At 46.1% G+C, this 19,702-nt stretch overlaps 1 protein-coding gene across 1 annotated transcript in view; it reads left to right on the forward strand.

The window, feature by feature from the left end:
* Nucleotides 1-19,702, forward strand: part of evpla (envoplakin a) — an 84,219-nt gene that overhangs the window by 14,005 nt on the left and 50,512 nt on the right. The window contains exon 2 of the mRNA XM_043714322.2: nucleotides 13,839-13,926. Coding sequence (XP_043570257.2) covers nucleotides 13,839-13,926 — 88 coding nt within the window. The remainder of the gene's footprint in view (nucleotides 1-13,838; nucleotides 13,927-19,702) is intronic.

Raw genomic sequence — 19,702 nt, forward strand, 5'->3', positions numbered from 1 at the left:
CCCCTGACAGATCCAAATAAAAACAGCCACGCCATAACTGACATTTTTTCAGAAAGGGACTGGTCTATCACCTTCAATTGCAGTTTACCAAAGAACACAATGTGCATTGCTGTGTATTAGGATTTCGGCTTATGCTTTGTAATTTGTGAAGCAGAAATTTCCTCAGATTACAATGAACTACTGCAGATTAATAAGAGCACAGAGTCTAAATGGTAGATTTGACTTCCAACCCCTGAGCAATGGGCTACAATCAGAGACAGCCTGAAACTGTTGTCTTGTACTGAGTTCAGGATCTTGAGGGGGTAATCTGATCGAGGCAGATTTGAATGGGTAAATACAGAGGAACGATTTCCACTGGTGTCATCGTTCAGATGATACAATTGTGACAACAACAACAAACTATGTTTATGAAGCCCCGGTTTAGCAGAATAGAACATCTTGAAGTGTTTGACAGTAGCATTACCAAACAAAGATTAATGTTGTGCTAGACAGGATATAACATCACAAGACGTAGGAGTAGGAAAAGGCCGCTTGGGTTTTTAAGGGGGAGAGAGAATTTTGTTTTTATTCATTAACAGGATGGGAGCATCTCTGGCTGGACTATCATTTATTGCCCATCCCTAATGGCCCAGAGGGCAGTTAAGAGTCAACCACATTGCTGTAGGTCTGGAGTTGCATGTAGGCCAGACCAGGTAAGAGTGGCAGATTTCCTTCCCTATGGGACATTAGTGAACCAGATGGGTTTTTTTCAATAGTTGACAATAGATTCATGGTCATTAATTGAATCTCAATTCCAAATCTTTATTAAATTCAAATTCCACCATTTGCTATGACAGGATTCGAACCTGTTTCCTCAGAGCATTTCCTGGGTCTCTGGATTAACAGTCCAGCAATAATACACTAGGCCATTTCCTCCCCAAAGTAAGCAGGGAATCCCAGGTGAAGGCAGGGCCAAGAGATTAAAATCGAGGATCTACACGATGTCTTAGAGGATGGTTGGACTGGAGTAGATTATGGGGATATTGAAGGCCATGGAGGGATCTGCAAACTTGAATAAGAATTTATAAATCTGGATGTCACTGTGCTGGGACCAAACCAACACAGTATTGACAAGGAGGTGGGCTTAACAACTTGCTGCAAGTTAGGACAGAGTTTTAAATGGGTCAAAACATTGAGTATAGGAGTTGGGAGATCATGTTGAAGCTGTACAGGGCATTGGTAAGACTACTTTTGGAATATTGCGTGCAATTCTGGTCTCCCTCCAATGGAGTGGATGTTGTGAAGCTTGAAAGGATTCAGAAAAGATTTACAAGGTTGTTGCCAGGATTGGAGAGTTTGAGCTATGGGGATAGGCTGGGGCTGTTTTCCCAGGAACGTCAGAGGCTGAGGGGTGACCTCAGAGACATTTATAAAATCATGAGGGGAATGGATAGTGTGATTAGACAAGGTCCCTTCTCTGGGGTGGGGGTGGGGGGTCCAGAACTAGAGGGCATAGAGTTGGGTGAGGGAAAAGATTTAAAAGGGACTTAAGGGGCAACTTTTCACACAAACGCTGGTGCATAGGAATGAGCTGCCAGAAGAAGTGATGGAGGCTGGTACAATTACAACATTTAAAAGGCATCTGAATGGCTATATGAATCAGAAGGATTTAGAGTGATATGGACTAAATGCAGGCAAATGGGACTAGGTTAGGTTAGGATATCTGGTCGGCATGGACAAGTTGGATCTGTTTCCATGCTCTACATCTCTATGACTCTATGACCTCAAATATATCAAAGGTTGGGAGATCAGAGTTTTGAGTCATTCTCCCTCTTGCGTGAATGGCATCTGATGGCATTATTCTGAAACAGAAAAGGACAGTTCTTCCCAGTCTCTGGGATAATGATTATTCCTCATCTGATATCATTTACAAATCAGATTACCATGTCATTGTGGAGTTACTGTTTATAGGAACTTGCTCTGTGCAAATTGTGCTGCTGCATCTCCTGCCTTACGACAGGGACCACATTTTAAAGCAGAACTGCATTGGCCGTAACGTGTTATAAAAATGCAAATCTTTCTTTCTCACTGTAGCTGCCCATGTACCTGCTCTTGTAAACACTCGGTGACCACACCTCAATACTGAGCGAGCAGGATTCCTTCCTTTGCCAATCACATTCTCGCTGGCTGTCACAAAGGAGCCTGAGTAGGCGGCTTGGCTACAGAAACACCAACCTGCCAATGCAGTTTGGCTGCATTTTCCAGCCCCCAGGGCTCTGCCGTACATTGATATCCCAGTGATCCGGGCGGACCGGTTCCAAACACCTGGTGCCACCCCTCTCCCTCCTCAGTGCCTGAACTCAAAGCAGGAGTGGTGTGTCAGAGTTTAGATACACAAGGCTTGGAGTACAACAACAACTTACCCCACAGGTCATTTATCCCGACTTGATGACCCTCTTCGGTCCCCAACCCCTGTCACACGTCAGTCTGGTCCTTTCCCCTTGTGTCTCGGCCTTCTCTGTGTTATTCACCATTCCCTGTGATAGTGAATCCTAGAGTCATACAGCACCCAAACAGACTACTGAGGGTTTCACATCCTAACTAACTGAGGAAAGAGGTTTCTCCCAAATTTTCCATTGGTTATATTTGTGACTCTTGTTTATTGATTGTCCTGGTCTCCCACGCAAATGGAAATTTTGAATTGAATTTTGGTCTTCTAGTCTGAGGAAGGACATTCTGGCAACTGAGTCCAGTGAAGGTAGGACTGACATATGAGGAAAGACTAGATTAACTGAACTTGTATTCACGGGAATTTAGAAGTGTGAGGTGTGTGGTGGTGGGGGTTGGGGGGGTGGGGGGTGGAATCTCATGGAAGCATATAAAATCCTGAAGGGACTGGACAGGCTAAATGCAGAAGGAATGTTCCTGTTGTTGGGGAAGACCAGAATGAGGGGTCACAGTCTAAGAACAAGGGGGAACCCATTCAGGACTGAGATGAGGAAGAATTTCTTCACTCAGAGAGTCATGAACCTGTGGAATTCTCTCCCACAGGAAGCTGTTGGGTCAGTTTGTTAGATATATTCAAGAGAAAGCTGGATGTGGTTCTTGCAGCTAAAGGGATCAAGGGGAATGGAGAGAAAGTGGGAGTGGGATGCCGAGATTGCATGATCAGCCATGATCATGTTGAATGGTGGTGCAGGCTCAAAAGGGCCAAATGGCTTACTCCACCTATATTTCGGGTAGAGGGTGGAGCCTTGAAATGCCCCCACCTTGGGCTACTAATGGTCAGGGGGTGACCCTGTTTCTGGGAGTCGATGGGTTCCTGAGGACAACACCCTGACAGGGTGGCCAATGTAAGATGGCAGCCCAGCCCGAGAGCTTCTCACCCAATCAGAACAGTTCGCAGTCTCAGTAGCACCACCCCTGGTGGTGGCCACTGCTGGCATTGCAGCTTTTGGATGTTCTTGTGTCAGCATTGTCTTACCAGACTATAGGGGGTTGCTCTCTCATTAGACAGAGAAGCGACTGGTGGCGATTTAACCTGATGGCCACCAGACCTCAGATGAGGGAAGTGGTTGAAAAGGAGAGTCCTTCACAGTAGCCTCAAAATGGTGATGGGAATTGAGCCCACGCTGTTAGCGGCACACTGCTCTGTAAACTAACGATCCAGTCAACTGAGCTAAACCCAGACCCAGCTTTTGGGTGAGGGTGTCTCAAAGATGAGCTGCCCTCAGAATTTGGCGTTTCTGTTGGGGTAAGCCCATTGGTCATTGAGTTGAGTAGGTGAGGGGGGTGACTGCGGTACACTGGCAAGGCAGATGCCACACAGGCAGCTGGTGCTGCTGTGATCCTGTCTGTTAGCTGTGGAGTGCCCTCACCTCCCTGAACCCACCAATGGAGAACCTGGATGTACTTGACAGTCTTCCCTGGCAGGGCAGGGCCCCTCTGATACTGGCAGGACAGCCTCAGGGGCAGGAAGTAGCCTTTCCCAGGGCTGCTGATGTAGTTTGACCATCTGGTCAGTAGGAGGCGCTGCGTCTAAGCATCTCTCACTATGCCCTGAGGGGCAGCAAGACCTCAGCCTCCCACCTGTAACCTCTGCCTACCCCCTACCGACCTCCCAGTTTGTTACCATGATGCTGGGAAATCTGGGCTCTTTCTATCCATGTATACTGAACCCACTTGAACTTCCCATTCAACCTTCAGCCTCCCTATTTCAAGAAGAAAAGAGCTTCAAACTGTTCAGTCTTTCCCGATCAACATAATCTCCCATAATCTAAGGAAACTAAACATATCTGCGTCTGTCCTCCCAAACTCTCGTTGTCAGGGAGCTTCCACAATTAACGGTGCAATGGCAACGTCCCTACATTAGTAATCCCGAGGGTCAGCCTAATGCCCTGGGGTCACAGGTTCAAGTCCCACCATGACAGTTGATTGAAATTAAATCCAACTAATAAAGAAATTTGGAATTGAAAACCAGTCTCAGGCAGAGCAACCATGAAACTATTGCTAGTTATTGGAAAAACCCGTCTGATCCTCTAATATCCTTTAGACATGGCAATCTGGCATTCTTACCTGGTCTGGTCTACACATGGCTCCAGACCCATAGCAATATCATCATCTCTGAAATGGCCAAGCAAGTCACTCAGTTCAAGGATGATAGACAGACAGATAGATAGATAGATAGACAGACGACAGATAGATAGACGATAGATGGATAGACAGATAGATAGATAGACAGACAGATAGATAGACAGATAGATAGATAGATAGATAGATAGACAGACAGATAGATAGACAGACAGATAGATAGACAGACAGATAGATAGATAGACAGATAGATAGATAGATAGATAGATAGACAGACAGATAGACAGATAGCTGGATAGACAGACAGACAGATAGATAGACAGATAGACAGACAGACAGATAGACAGACAGATAGACAGACAGATAGACAGACAGATAGATAGATAGACAGACAGACAGATAGATAGACAGACAGACAGACAGATAGATAGATAGATAGATAGATAGATAGATAGATAGATAGATAGATAGACAGACAGACAGACAGATAGATAGACAGATAGACAGACAGACAGATAGATAGACAGACAGAGAGCTCCACAGGGGAACTGCACTGAACCCTGATCCCAATACAATGAGGCCACAGTGAGGAGGAACATTTGCAGCAGTGGAGCCACCAGGAAGAATATCAGAGACTCGTCAGAGCTGTAATGAGCAATGCAGTTTGAACAAACTGGGGAGTTGTTTCAATGATGCACTCTGTACAGAGGTTTTACATGGGCGAGGAGCATAGGAACAGAAGTAGGCTATTCAGCCCCTTGAGCCTGCTGCCCCATTCAGTAAGATCGTGGCTGATCTGTGGCCTAAGTCTAAATGCCCATATAGACTTGGGCTCATATCCCTCGATCCCCTTGTTTAATAAAAAAATTGTCCATCTCAGATTTAAATTTAACAATTTGAAATATCATTGACTGTTGTTTAAGGAAGAGAAAAAATGGGTCCTTCTCACATCGGCAGCCTGTTACTAAGTGGAGTACCACAAGGATCAGTACTTGGGCCCCAGCTGTACATAACGTGTTTCACTGATCCGGGGACCACATGTGATGTTTCCAAATTTGCAGATGATCCAAAGCTAAGAAAGAACATGTGTGAGAGTAAGGTGTAAAATAGTTTTCAGCAGTATTTGAGCAGACTTAGTGAATGGACAAGAACATGGCAGATGGAATACAATGTGGGAAAATGTGAGGAAGAACAAAGACATTTATATTTCTTATATAGCAAGTGGCTGGAAAATGTAGAGGTACAAAGAGACCTTGGTGTCATAGAGTCATAGAGATGTACAGCATGGAAACAGACCCTTCGGTCTAACCTGTCCATGCTGCTTGCAAATAAGTTCCTGAAGGCTAACAGACATAAGTGCAGCAAGCTATTAGGAAGGCAAATGGGATGTTAGTCTTTGTTGCAAGAGGATTTGAGGATAGGAATAGTGAAATCTTGCTTTAACTGCATATGAACTTGGTTAGACTGCACCTGGAGTACTGTGTGCAATTTTGGTCTCCTTATCTCAAGGAAGATAGCGGGATCTTATCATAGCGGGACAGTCCTAAAAGGGCTCTAGAGTTTTGATGAATCAGAGGTGATCTCATTGAAACTTACAAAATACTTCATGGCATAGACAGTGTTGATACTGGAAGGTATTCTCCGAGCCATGGAGTCTCGGATCAGAAGCACGATTTAAAAGTAAGGGGAATGCCATTTGGGACTAGGATGAGAAGAATTAAATTTACTCAGAGGGGGCAAATGTTTGGAATTCCCTATCCCTGAGGACTGTGGAAGCTCAGTCTTTCAGTTTGAAATGGAGGTTGATAAACATTTGACTGTCAATGGTGAGGGACGTATGAGGATAGTGTGGGTAAAAGGCATTGAAATGTTCGATCATCCACCATCATAATAATTGGCAGAACAGACTTAATGGGCTGAATGGTCTACTCCTGTTCCTATATAAGCTGAGGGCAGGATTTTGTGGCGGGAAGCTAAATCAGTGTCAGAGATGGGTAGTGACCCCACATCATGTGAGAAACAGTTGATAATATTTGACCCCAGGTTGACCAGTTAGTGGCCAAAGGATTTAATCACCCAGTGACAGCTGTGGGAGCGAGGAGGTGGTCAGCTCAGAAAGCGCTGAAGGAAGGCGGAGAGTGGGCACTTCCTCTGTGAGGTGATACCTCAGCAATTCTAAATGTCCACACGAGCCATCATTGTGGGATCACCTCCAGGATGTGGCCACAGGAGAAGCCGGGCCTCCAGGAAAGGTCACAATGCCTGCTTGGAGTGCTGACCTCCAGCTGTGTTACCGGTAGGCTATCCCCAGGCATTCAGCCTAGAACCCGATAACAGGCCAAATGGAAAAGTCTGGTTGACCTCTGTTAATTGGCCTTAATGGCTCAGTCACTGACTAGAATTGACCCATGTGAACAAACAGCCCATCCAATACCAGTCCTTCCTCTGGGAAAATGGCGCAGACCGGCTGGTGCTGGTTTGTTGGTTTTCAGGATGTGGGCCTCAATGGGCTATCAAATTTTTTTTTTCACTCAACAAGACCAAGCAGGATCTGTAGATCCCCACGGGAAAGGGATTGTGGCAGCAAACTGGACCAGATAGTCATCCAAAATGGTGGGTAGTGGTATGGCTCCACTGTAACAACAACCGATGTATGCCTTGTGCTCTAGGTACATTCACAAGGCTGCGAGGGAAGGAATTCCAGGATTTTAACCCAACGACACTGTCAGTCAGTGAGTGAGGATTGGTCAAGGAGTGAGTGAGGGTCAGTCAGTGAGTGAGGTTTCGTCAAGGAGTGAGTGAGGGTCGGTCAGTGAGTGAGGGTCAGTCAGTGAGTGAGGTTTCGTCAGGGAGTGAGTGAGGGTCGGTCAGTGAGTGAGTGAGGGTCAGTCAGTGAGTGAGGTTTCGTCAAGGAGTGAGTGAGGGTCAGTCAGTGAGTGAGGTTTCATCAAGGAGTGAGTGAGAGTTGGTCGGTGAGTGAGTGAGGGTCAGTCAGTGAGTGAGGTTTCGTCAAGGAGTGAGTGAGGGTCAGTCAGTGAGTGAGCTTTCGTCAGGGAGTGAGTGAGGGTCAGTCAGTGAGTGAGGTTTCATCAAGGAGTGAGTGAGGATCAGTCAGTGAGTGAGGTTTCGTCAGGGAGTGAGTGAGGGTCAGTCAGTGAGTGAGGTTTCGTCAAGGAGTGAGTGAGGGTCAGTCAGTGAGTGAAGTTTAGTCAGGGAGTGAGTGAGGGCCAGTCAGTGAGTGAGGTTTTGTCAGGGAGTGAGTGAGGGTCAGTCAGTGAGTGAGGTTTCGTCAGGGAGTGAGTGAGAGTCAGTCAGTGAGTGAGGTTTCGTCAGGGAGTGAGTGAGGGTTGGTCGGTGAGTGAGTGAGGATCAGTCAGTGAGTGAGCGAGGGTCAGTGAGCATGGGTCGGTGAGAGTCTGTCAGTAAGTGACAGTCTGTCAGTGAGTGAGGGTGCTCATTTCAATTAGATCCTGGAAGACATGTATCCAATAAGATTGCTCACTACACTTTCCTCAATTCGAATTAATTGATGTGAGAGCTTTTATTGAGAGTTTACAAACATGGGGTTAGGGTTCCTGCAGCACTGTGGTAGTGTCCATACTTCTGGGTCAGAAGGTTCAGTTTTAATCCTAACTGACCCATATTTGTGAGGGTTAGTGAATGAGTGAGGGTTAGTCAGTGAGTGAGGGTTAGTCAGTGATGAGTGAGGGTCAGTCAGTTAGTCAGTGAGCGAGGGTCAGTGAATGAGTGAGGGTCAGTGAGTGAGGCTCGGTCAGCGAGTGAGGGTTAGTCAGTGAGTGAGGGTTAGTCAGTGATGAGTGAAGGTCAGTCAGTCAGTGAGTGAGCGAGGGTCAGTGAGTGAGTGAGGGACAGTGAGTGAGGGTCTGTCAGTGACTGAGGGTCTGTCAGTGACTGAGGGTTAGTCAGTGAGTGAGGTTTAGTCAGTGAGTGAGGGTCAGTGATGAGTGAGGGTCTGTCAGTGAGTGAGTGAGCATCTATCAGTGAGTTAAGATCTGTCACCGAGTGAGTGAGGGTCGGTGAGTGAGTGAGCGAGGGTCAGTGATGAGTGGGGGTCAATCAGTGAGTGAGTTGGGTTAGTCAGTGAGAGAGTGAGGGTCGGTCAGTGAGTGAGTGAGGGTCAGTCAATGAGTGAGGGTCAGTCAGTGAGTGGATGGGGTCTGTCAGTGACTGAGGGTCAGGCAGTGAGTGCATGAAGGTTTGTCTGTGTGTGAGTATGGGTCTGTCAGTGAGTGAGTGAGGGACAGTGAGTGTATGCGTGAAGGTCAGTCATTGAGTGAGTCAGGGTTAGTCAGTGAGTGAAGGTCAGTCACTGAGTGAGTGAGGGTCTGTCATTGAGTGAGTCAGGGTCGGTCAGTGAGTGAGGAGGGTCTGTCAGTGGGTGAATGTAGGTCAGTGAATCAGTGAGTGAGTGAGTGAGGGTTTGTCAGTGAGTAAGGGTCTGTCAGTGAGTAAGGGTCAGTCAGTGAGTCAGTGAGGGTCCATAAGGAGTGGAAGCAAGGCCATTCGGTACATCGAGGCCACGCTGCCATTTAATCATGGCTGATGGGCATTTCAACTCCACTTACTCGCACTCTCCCTGTAACCCTTAATTCCTTGCGAGATTAAGAATTTATCGATCTCTGCCTTGAAGACACCCAACATCCCAGCCTCCACTTCTCTACAGGCCCATCACTGTCTGGCTGAAGAAATGTCTCCTCATTTCTGTTCTAAATTGACCCCCTCTATTTTAAAGGCTGTGCCCACAGGTCCTAGTCTCCCCACCTAATGGAAACAACTTCCCAGCGTCCACCCTTTCTAATCCATGCATGATCTTGTAAGTTTCTATTAGATCTCCCCTCAATCTTCTAAACAATCCCAGGATCCTCAGCCAATCATCATATGTTAGGCCTACTATTCCAGGGATGATCGGTGTGAATCTTTGCTGTGCACGCTCCAGTGCCAGTATGTCCTTCCTGAGGTGTGGGGCCCAAAATTGGACACAGTATTCTAAATGGAGTCTAATTAGAGCTTTATGAAGTCTCAGAAGCACATCGCTGCCTTTATATGCCAACCCTCTTGAGATAAATGACATCATTACATTTGCTTTCCTAATCATGGATTCAACCTGCAAATCAACCTTTAGGGAATCCTGGACTAGCATTCCCAGATCCCTTTGTACTTTGACTTTACGAATTTTCTCCCATTTAAAAAATAGTCCATGCCTGTATTCTTTTTTCCAAAATGCAAGACCTTGCACTTTAGATTAGATTAGATTACTTACAGTGTAGAAACAGGCCCTTCGGCCCAACAAGTCCACACCGACCCTCCGAAGAGCAACCCACCCAGACCCATTCCCCTACATTTCCCCCTTCACCTAACACGACAGGCAATTTAGCATGGCCAATTCACCTGACCTGCACATCTTTGGACTGTGGGAGGAAACCAGAGTACCCGGAGGAAACCCACGCAGACACGGGGAGAATGTGCAAACTCCACACAGACAGTTGCCTGAGACGGGAATTGAACCCAGGTCTCTGTCACACTTGTTCACGTTAAATTTCATCAGCCATTTCCTGGACCATTCTCCGAAACTGTCTAAATCTTTCTGTAGCCTCCCCACCTCCTCAGTACTACCTGACTGTCCGCCTAACTTCGTATCATTGGCAAACTTTGCGGGAATGCCCCCAATCCCTTCATCCAGATCATTAATATATAAACTGCACAGCTGCAGCCCCAACACTGAACCCTGCGGGACCCCATTTATCACCGGCTGCCATTCTGAAAAAGAACCTTTATCCCAACTTTCTGCCTTCTGTCAGACAGCCAATATCCAATTCAAGCCAGTAGCTCACCTCGAATATCATGGGCCCACACCTTACTCAGCAACCTCCTATGAGGTACCATATCAAAGGCCTTTTGGAAGTCTAGATAGACCACATCCATTGGGTTTCCCTGGTTGTTACAACTTACTTGTTACCTCATCGAAGAATTCTAACAGGTTTGTCAGGCACCGCCTCCCCTACTAAATCCATGCTGACTTGTTCTAATCTGACCCTGCACTTCCAAGAATTTAGAAATCCTATTCTTAATGATGGTTTCTAGAATTTTACCTACGACCGAGGTTAGGGTAATCGGCCTATAATTTTCCATCTTTTGTCTTGATCCTTTCTTGAACAAGGGGGTTACAACAGCAATTTTCCAATCATCTGGGACTTTCCCTGACTCCAGTGATTTTTGAAAGATCACAGTCAGTGCCTCCGCTATTTCCTCAGCCACCTCCCTCAGAACTCTAGGATATAGCTCATCGGGGCCAGGAGATTTATCGATTTTTAGATCTTTTAGCTTTTCTAGCACTTTCTCTTTTGTAATGGCTACCATACTCAATTCTGTCCCCTGACTCTTCTTAATTGTTGGGATATTACTCATGTCTTCCACTGTGAAGCCTGACACAAAGTACTTAGTTAGTTCTTCAGCCATTTCCTTATCTCCCAGAACTAGCCTTCCTGCATCAATTTGGAGCAGGCCAATTTCTACTTTTGCCTCTCGTTTGTTTTCTTATGTATTGAAAGAAACTTTTACTATCATTTCTAATATTACTGGCTAGCTTGCCTTTATATTTGATCCTCTCCTTGATTATTTCTCTCTTTGTTATCCTCTGTTTTTGTAGCCTTCCCAATCTTCTGATTTCCCAGTGCTCTTGCCCACTTTATAGGATCTCTCTTTTTCTTTTGATACATTTCCTGACTTTCTTTGTCAGCCATGGCTGTCTAATTTCCCCCTCACCGGGTAATCTTTCTTTTCTTGGGGATGAACCTCTGCACTGTGTCCTCAATTACACCCAGAAACTCCTGCCATTGTTGCTCTACTGTCTTCCCTGCTAGGCTCTGCTTCCAGTCGATTTTCGTCAGTTCCTCTCTCATGGCCCTGTAACACCATTACATCTAATTTTGCCTTCTCTCTTTCAAACTGGAGTCTGAACTCTACCATATTATGATCACTGCTTCCTAAGTGCTCCCTTACTTTAAGGTCTTTTATAAAGTCTGGTTCATTACATAGCACTAAGTCCAGAATAGCCTGCTCCCTTGTGAGTTCCATCACAAGCTGTTCCAAAAAGTCATCCTGTAAGTATTCCATGAATTCTCTTTCTTTGGATCCACCGGCAACTTTATTTACCCAGTCCACCTGCATGTTGAAGTCCCCCATGATCATCGTGACCTTGCCTTTCTGACATGCTTTATCTATTTCCTGGTACATCTTGCATCTCTGGTCCTGATCACTGCCGGGAGGTCTGTACTTAACTCCCATTATGGTTTTTTTGCCTTTGTGGTTCCTCAACTCCACCCACACAGACTCCACATCATCTGACCCTATGTCATTCAGTGCCATTGATTTAATGTCATTCTTTACTAACAAGGCCACCCCACCCCCTCTGCCATCTCCCTGTCTTTTCGATAAGTTGTAAATCTTTGGATGTTTAACTGCCAGTCCTGAACCCTCTGCAACCACATCTCTGTGATGCCTACCACATCATAATCATTCACAATGATTTGTGCCGTTAATTCATCTGCTTTGTTACAAATATTACGAGGTGGGTGGCACAGTTGCATGGTGGTTAGCACTGCTGCCTCACAGCGCTAGAGACCCAGGTTCAATTCCCATCTCAGGCAATTGTCTGTGTGGAGTTTGCACATTCTCCGCGTGCCTGCGTGGGTTTCCTCCGGGTGCTCCGGTTTCCTTCCACAGTCCAAAAATGTACAGGTTAGGTGAATTGGCTATGCTAAATTGCCCGTAGTGTTAGGTGAAGGGGTAAATGTAGGGGAATGGGTCTGAGAGGGTTGCTGTTCGGAGGGTCGGTGTGGACTTGTTGGGCTGAAGGGCCTGTTTTCACACTGTAAGTAATCTAAGAGCATTTAGATAAAGTGCCTTAATGCTAATTTTCATATCCTCAGGATTTCCAACACCTCTAGTAATATGTCCTAAGTTATCGTTCCTTTTTGCTTCATTCCTAGTCTGTGTTGAATTTAAACCCTGCACACATGCTAACCTGCTGCTTATCTTTCTACTTGACTCCATGTACGCTGTTGCTTTCCCTTTCCCATTCCCTCGACTCACAAGTTTAAAGTCCTAGTGACCACACTATGTTCCTTTTTGCCAGAACACTGGATCCAGATCAGTTCAGGTGGAGACCATCCCATTGGTACCAGGTGTCCCCAGTTCCAAATGTGATGCCAATGTCCCATGAAATGGAATCCCTCTTTCCCACACCAATCTCTTAGGCGTGTGTTTAATTCCCTAATGTTCTTATACCTATACCACTTAGCACGTGGCTCGGGCAGTAATCCGGGGATTGTAACCCTTAAGGACCTGTTCTTCAATTTCCTTCCTAGTGCTTGATAATCCCCAAACAGGTCCTCCTTCCCAGCCTTACCTATATTATTGTCCCAATGTGCACCACAACAACTGGATCCTCCCCCTCCCACTCCAATATCCTTTCAAGCCGGTCAGAGATGTCCTGCACTCTGGCGCCTGGCAGGCAACACACCTTGTGGGTCTCCCGATCCGTCTCACAAAGGATACTACCTGTCCCCCTAATTATAGAATCCCCTGTAATTACCACTTGAATGGCCTTCTGCACCATGGTGCCATGGTCAGCTGGCTCATCCTGCCCACAGCCCTTTTCCTCATCCATACAGGGAGCAAAAATCTCCTACCTGTTGGACAAGGTCAAGGGCTGAGGCTCCTCCACTCCTGAACTCAGAAAACCCCAACCACCTCGCTTACAGTCACTTAGTCAATTAGTGAGTGAGGGTCAGTGAGTCAGTGAGGGTTAGTCAATGAGTGAGGGTTAGTCTTTGAGTGAATGAGGGTTGGTCAGCCATTGAGGGTCGGTCAGTGAGTGAGTGAGGGTTGGTCAGTTAGTGAGTGAGGGTCGGTCGGTGAGTTACGATTTGAAACAGGATTCAATTGGGTCACTGCTAGTGACCAGAGTTTCAGAATTAAAAAAACTCACAAGAGAAAAAGAATGTCGAGCAACTAGGTGCGTTGTAATGATCTGGATTGCAATCCCTCAATGAATTTCAGAAGGGCATTGGGTAAATATATGACAGGAAGACATTTACAGATCAATGGGTGAAATCTAAGATTAATATAACCCTTGCAAAGAGTTGGTTCAGGCACGTTGGCCCACGTGGCCTCTTGTGTCATATCTGTTGATGATTGTATGTAGTCTTTCCCTTTCTCCCTGTGTGACAATGTCCTGTTTATTTCAGTGAGCTGGCTCTGCTGATTTCCCGTATGCAGACTAATGGCGACCAGGTGGAAAAGGATATCCTGGAGGCGGAGGAGAAGCTGCAAGCTGTGAGTACAATTTCTTTAACTGCAAGCGCTAGACAGGGGCTCCCCATGTGGGCCATAAACATAACTGAAAAGGCTGGGAAGTTCAACAAGAAAGAAGCATCAGGTGAAACAAAGAGTTTTATCGAAATGAATTCTCCATAAAACACCAATCTCTCTGACATGTTAAGTATTTTGAAAGTGGAGTCCTATGGACTGTGGGGCTGCCAATTTGCACTCAGCAAGATCCCACGATCAGTAATGAGGTACATGACCGGATAAGCCGAAGGGTTACTATTGGTCAGGAGATCAAGCACACAAACTCCTGCTGTTCTTCGAAATAATCTAATCGGGATCTTTCCCATGCACCAGAGAGGGGTTAGGGTGAACAGTGAGGAGATGGGCAGCAGAGTTTGGAATGCATTTATGGAGGAAAGGACGTGGTCAGCAACATGCTGCCAAAAGCCCAGTGTGGATGGAATGAAAACACAGTCAAAGGGTGAGCTCAGGCCAAGAATCCCCACAATGTGGAAGCAAGCCATTCAGCCCATCAAGTCCACCCCAACCTTGTGAAGAGCATCCTACCCAGACTCACATCCCCAACCTATCACCACGCCGCTTCCATGGCCAATCCACCTGAACTGCACATCTTTGGACTGTGGGAGGAAACCGGAGCACCTGGAGGAAACCCACGCAGACACGGGGAGAATGTGCAAACTCCAAACAGACAGGCATCCGAGGCTGAAATTGAACCCGGGTCTCTGGCGCTGTGAGGTAGCAGTGCTAACCACCGAGTCACTGTGATGGTGGGGGTAGTTTCTTTCAGAGTCAACCATTTCCCCAAAGTTGCACAATGTGATTTATATACGAGGACCCTCAAATCCCTGAAAAAAGAACAAAGAAAATTACAGCACAGGAACAGGCCCTTCAGCCCTTCAAGCCTGTGTGATCCAGATCCTCGATCTAAACCTATCACCTATTTTCTAATGTTCTGTATCCCTTTGCTCCCTGCCCATTCATGTTTCTGTCGAGGTACATCTTAAATGACGCTATCACAACCACCTCTACACCCCCAACGACACGCGTTTCAGGCATCAACCACTTTCTACATAAAGAACTTTCCACAGATATCTCCCTTAAACTTCTCCCCTCTCACCTTGAACTCGTGACCCCGAGTAATTGAGTTCCCCCACTCTGGGAGAAAGCTTTCTGCTATCCACCCTGTCTTTATCTCTCATGATTTTGTAGACCTCAATCAGGTCCCCCCTCAACCTCCGTCTTTCTAATGAAAATAATCCTAATCTACTCAACCTTTCTTCATAGCTAGCACCCTCCATACCAGGCAACATCCTGGTGAATCTCCTCTGCACCCTCTCCAAAGCATCCACGTCCTTTTGGTCATGTGGCAACCAGTAATGTACACAGCATTCCAAATGTGGCCAAACCAAAGTCTTATACAACTATACCATGACCTGCCAACTCTTGTACTCAATATCCCATCCAGTGAAGGAAAGCATGCTGTATGCCTTCTTGACCGCTCTATTGAACTGTGTTGCCACCTTCAGGGTACAATGGACCTGAACACCCAGATCTCTCTGTACATCAATTTTCCCCAGGGCTTTTCCATTTACTGTATAGTTTGCTCTTGAATTGGATCTTCCAAAATGCATCACCGTGCATTTGCCCGGATTGAACTCCCATGTGCCATTTCTCTGCCCAACTCTCCAATCTATCTATATTCTGCTGCATTCTCTGACAGTCCCCTTCACTATCTGCTACTCCACCAATCTTAGTGTTATCTGCAAACTTGCTAATCAGACTACCCATACCTTCCTCCAGATCATTTATGTATACCAAAAACAACAGAGGTCTCAGCACAGATCCCTGAGGAACACTGCTGGTCACAATTCTCCATTTTGAGAAACTCCCTTCCACTACTACTCTCTGTCTCTTGCTGCCCAGCCAGTTCTTTATCCATCTAGCTAGTACACCCTGGACCCGATGCGCCTTCACTTTCTCCATCAGCCTACCATGGAGAATGTTATCACACACCTTACTGAAGTCCATGTATATGACATCTACAGCCCTTCCCTCAATTTTGTCACTTCCTCAAAGAATTCTACCAAGTTGGTAAGACATGACCTTTCCTGCACAAAACCATGTGCTTATCACTGGTAAGCCCATTTTCTTCCAAATGTAAATAGATCCTATCCCTCAGTATCTTCTCCAGCAGCTTCCTTTCCACTAACGTCAGGTTTACCACCCAATAATTACCAGGATTATCCCTGTTAGCCTTCTTAAACAAGGGGACAACATTAGCAATTCTCCAGTCCTCCGTACAAGGATGCTGCAAAGATATCTGTGAAGGCCCCAACTATTTCCTCTCTCACGTCCCTCAGTAACCTGGGAAAGATCCCATCTGGACCTGGGACTTGTCCACCTTAATGCCTTCTAGAATACCCAACACTTCCTCCCGCCTTATGCCAACTTGACCTAGAATAATCAAACATCTATCCCTAACCCCAACATCCGCCATGTCCCTCTACTCGGTGAATACCGATGCAACGAATCTCACCCATTTTCTCTGACACCATGCATAACTTTCCTCCTTTGTCCTTGAGTGGGCCAACCCTTTCCCTAGTTACCGTCTTGCTCTTTATATACAAATAAAAGGCTTTGGGATTTTCCTTAATCCCATTTGCTACAGTTATTTCATGACCCCTCTTAACCCTCTTAATTCCTCATTTCAGATTGGTCCTACTTTCCCGATATTCTTCCAAAGCTATGTCTGTCTTCAGTTGTCAGACCTTATGTATGCTTTCTATTCCTTCTCAGCTAATCTCACAATTTCTCAAACAGCTGCTCCCAATCTACAATCCCCAGCTCCTGCTGAATTTTGCTATAGTTGGCCTTCCCCTAGCCTTCCTTTAGGACCCCTCTCGTCTTTGTCCATAAGTATTCTAAAACCTATGATAATGTGATCACTATTCAGAAAGTAAATCCCTACTGAAACTTCAACCACCTGGCCGGGCTCATTCCCCAATACCAGGTCCAGTGTGGCCCCTTCCTGAGTTGGACTATTTACACACTGCTCTATAAAACCCTCCTGGATGCTCCTTACAAATTCTGCTCCATCCAGACTTCTAAAACTAAGTGAATCCTAGTCAATGTTGAGAAAATTAAAATCTCCTATCGCCACCACCCTGTCGCTCCTACATTTTTCTATAATCTACTTACATATTGTACCTCTATCTCACGCTCGCTGTTGGGAAGCCTGTAGTACAGCCCCAACATCGTTACTACACCCTTCCTATTTCTGAGATTTCTGAGCTCTGCCCATATTGCCTCACTGTTCGAGTCCTCCATAGTGCTCTCCTCTCCTTCAGCACAGCTGTGATATCCTCTCTGACCAGTAATGCAACTCCTCCACCCCTTTTACCTCCCTCTCTATCCCGCCTGAAGCATTGATATCCAGGGATATTTAGTTGCCAATCATGCCCTTCCCTCAACCAAGTCTCAGTAACAGCAATCACATCATACTCCCAGGTACTAATCCAAGCCCTAAGTTCATCTGCCTTACCCACTACGCTTCTTGCATTAAAACAAGTGCACCTCAGACCACCAAACCCTTTGCATTCATCATCTGCTCCCTGCCTACTCTTCCTCTTAGACGTGCTGACTTCATTATTAGTTCCTTACAGGCTTTAGTTACTACCTCCTTACTGTCCACTAACTTCCTCATTTGGTTCCCATTCCCCTGCCATATTAGTTTAAACCCAACCCAACAGTGTTAGCAAAAGCACCCCCAAGGACATTGGTTCCAGTCTGGCACGGCTGTAGACCATCCAGTTTGTAATATTCCCACCTCACCCAGAACCAGTCCCAATGTCCCAAAAACCTGAACCCCTCCCTCCTGCACCATCTCTCAAACCCCGCATTCATCCCGCCTATTCTTTCATTTCTACTCTGACCAACACATGGCACTGGTAGCAATCCTGAGATTACTACCTCTGAGGTCCTACTTTTTAACTTGGCTCCTAACTCCCTACATTCTGCTGGAAGGACCTCATCCCGTTTTTTGCCTATGTCATTGGTGCCTATGCACCACAACAACTGGCTGTTCACCTCCCCCTTCAGAATGTTCTGCAGCCAATCTGAGACATCGTCGGCCTGTGCATCTGGGAGGCAACATACCAATCGGGAGTCTTGTTTTTGACCACAGAAATGCTTATCTACTCCTTTTACAATTGAATCCCCTCTGACTATCGCCCTTCCACTCTTTTTCCTCTCCTTCTGTATAGCAAGGCTAGCCATGGTGCTATGAACCTGGCTACTGCTGCCCTCCCCTGGTGAGCCATCTCCCCCAACAGTGTCCGAAATGGTATACCTGTTTTGGAGGGAGATGACCGCAGGGGACACCTGCACTGCCTTCCTGCTCCTTCTCTGCCTTTTGGTCACCCATTCCCTTTCTCCCTCAGCAATCCTAACCTACGATGTGACCAATTCACTAAACATGCTATCCATGACCTCCTCAGCATCGCGGATGAGTCCATCTGCAGCTCCAGAGCTGTCATGCGGTCTTCTATAGATTTATGAAGTCTTTCCCCATTAAATAATATTCTTCCTACCATGGTGCATAACTTCACTTTTTCCCGCATTATGTTCTATCTGCCAACTTTTGGTCCACTCACTTGACCTGACTATATCCCTCTGCAGACTCTTTGTGTCATCCACACCTCGTGTCAGCCTTCCCTCCTATTTTTATGTCATCCACAAACTTGGCTATCCTATCAAAATCTGAAATTGCTGGAAAAACTTAGCAGGTCCAGCAGCATCTCTGGAGTGGGAAAGTAGAATTAACATTTCGGGTACAGTGACCGTTCTTCTGAAACATTAACTCTGCTTTTTTCTCCACAGACACTGCCAGTCCTGCTGTGTTTCTGTTTTTGTTTCTGATTTCTTGCATCTGCAGTTCTTTGGTTTTCTTAGCAAGTGTATTCACTTTCCTCGTCCAAGTCATATATATTGTAAAGAATTGGCCCCAGCAGTGATCCTTATACCCACTGCACTGGTTACAATTTGTCACCCTGAAAATGCTCCAAGACAATTAGTTAGCCAAACCTCTACCCATGGAGAAAGTGAGGGCTGCAGATGCTGGAGATCAGAGTCGTGAGTGTGGTGCTGGAAAAGCACAGCAGGTTTTTGAAGTTTTTTGAAGAAGTAACAAAGAAGATTGATGAGGGCAGAGCGGTAGATGTGATCTATATGGACTTCAGTAAGGCGTTCGACAAGGTTTCCCATGGGAGACTGGTTAGCAAGGTTAGACCTCACAGAATACAGGGAAAACTAGCCATTTATATACAGAACTGGCTCAAAGATAGAAGACAGAGGGTGGTGGTGGAGGGTTGTTTTTCAGACTGGAGGCCTGTGACCAGTGGAGTGCCACAAGGATTGGTGCTGGGTCCTCTACTTTTTGTCATTTACATAATTGATTTGGATGTGAGCATAAGAGGTATAGTTAGTAAGTTTGCAGTTAACATCAAAATTGGAGGTGTAGTGGACAGCAAAGAAGGTTACCTCAGATTACAACAGGATCTTGACCAGACGGGCCAATGGGCTGAGAAATGGCAGATGGAGTTTAATTCAGATAAATGTGAGGTGCTGAATTTTGGGAAAGCAAATCTTAGCAGGACTTATACACTTAATGGTAAGGTCCTAGGGAGTGTTACTGAACAAAGAGACCTTGGAGTGCACGTTCATAGCTCCTTGAAAGTGGAGTCACAGGTAGATAGGATAGTGA

This window comes from Chiloscyllium plagiosum, unplaced genomic scaffold (genome assembly GCF_037043375.1).
Source record: "Chiloscyllium plagiosum isolate Xiang-an unplaced genomic scaffold, Cpla_swu_hap1 HiC_scaffold_25, whole genome shotgun sequence".
NCBI lineage: Eukaryota > Metazoa > Chordata > Chondrichthyes > Orectolobiformes > Hemiscylliidae > Chiloscyllium > Chiloscyllium plagiosum.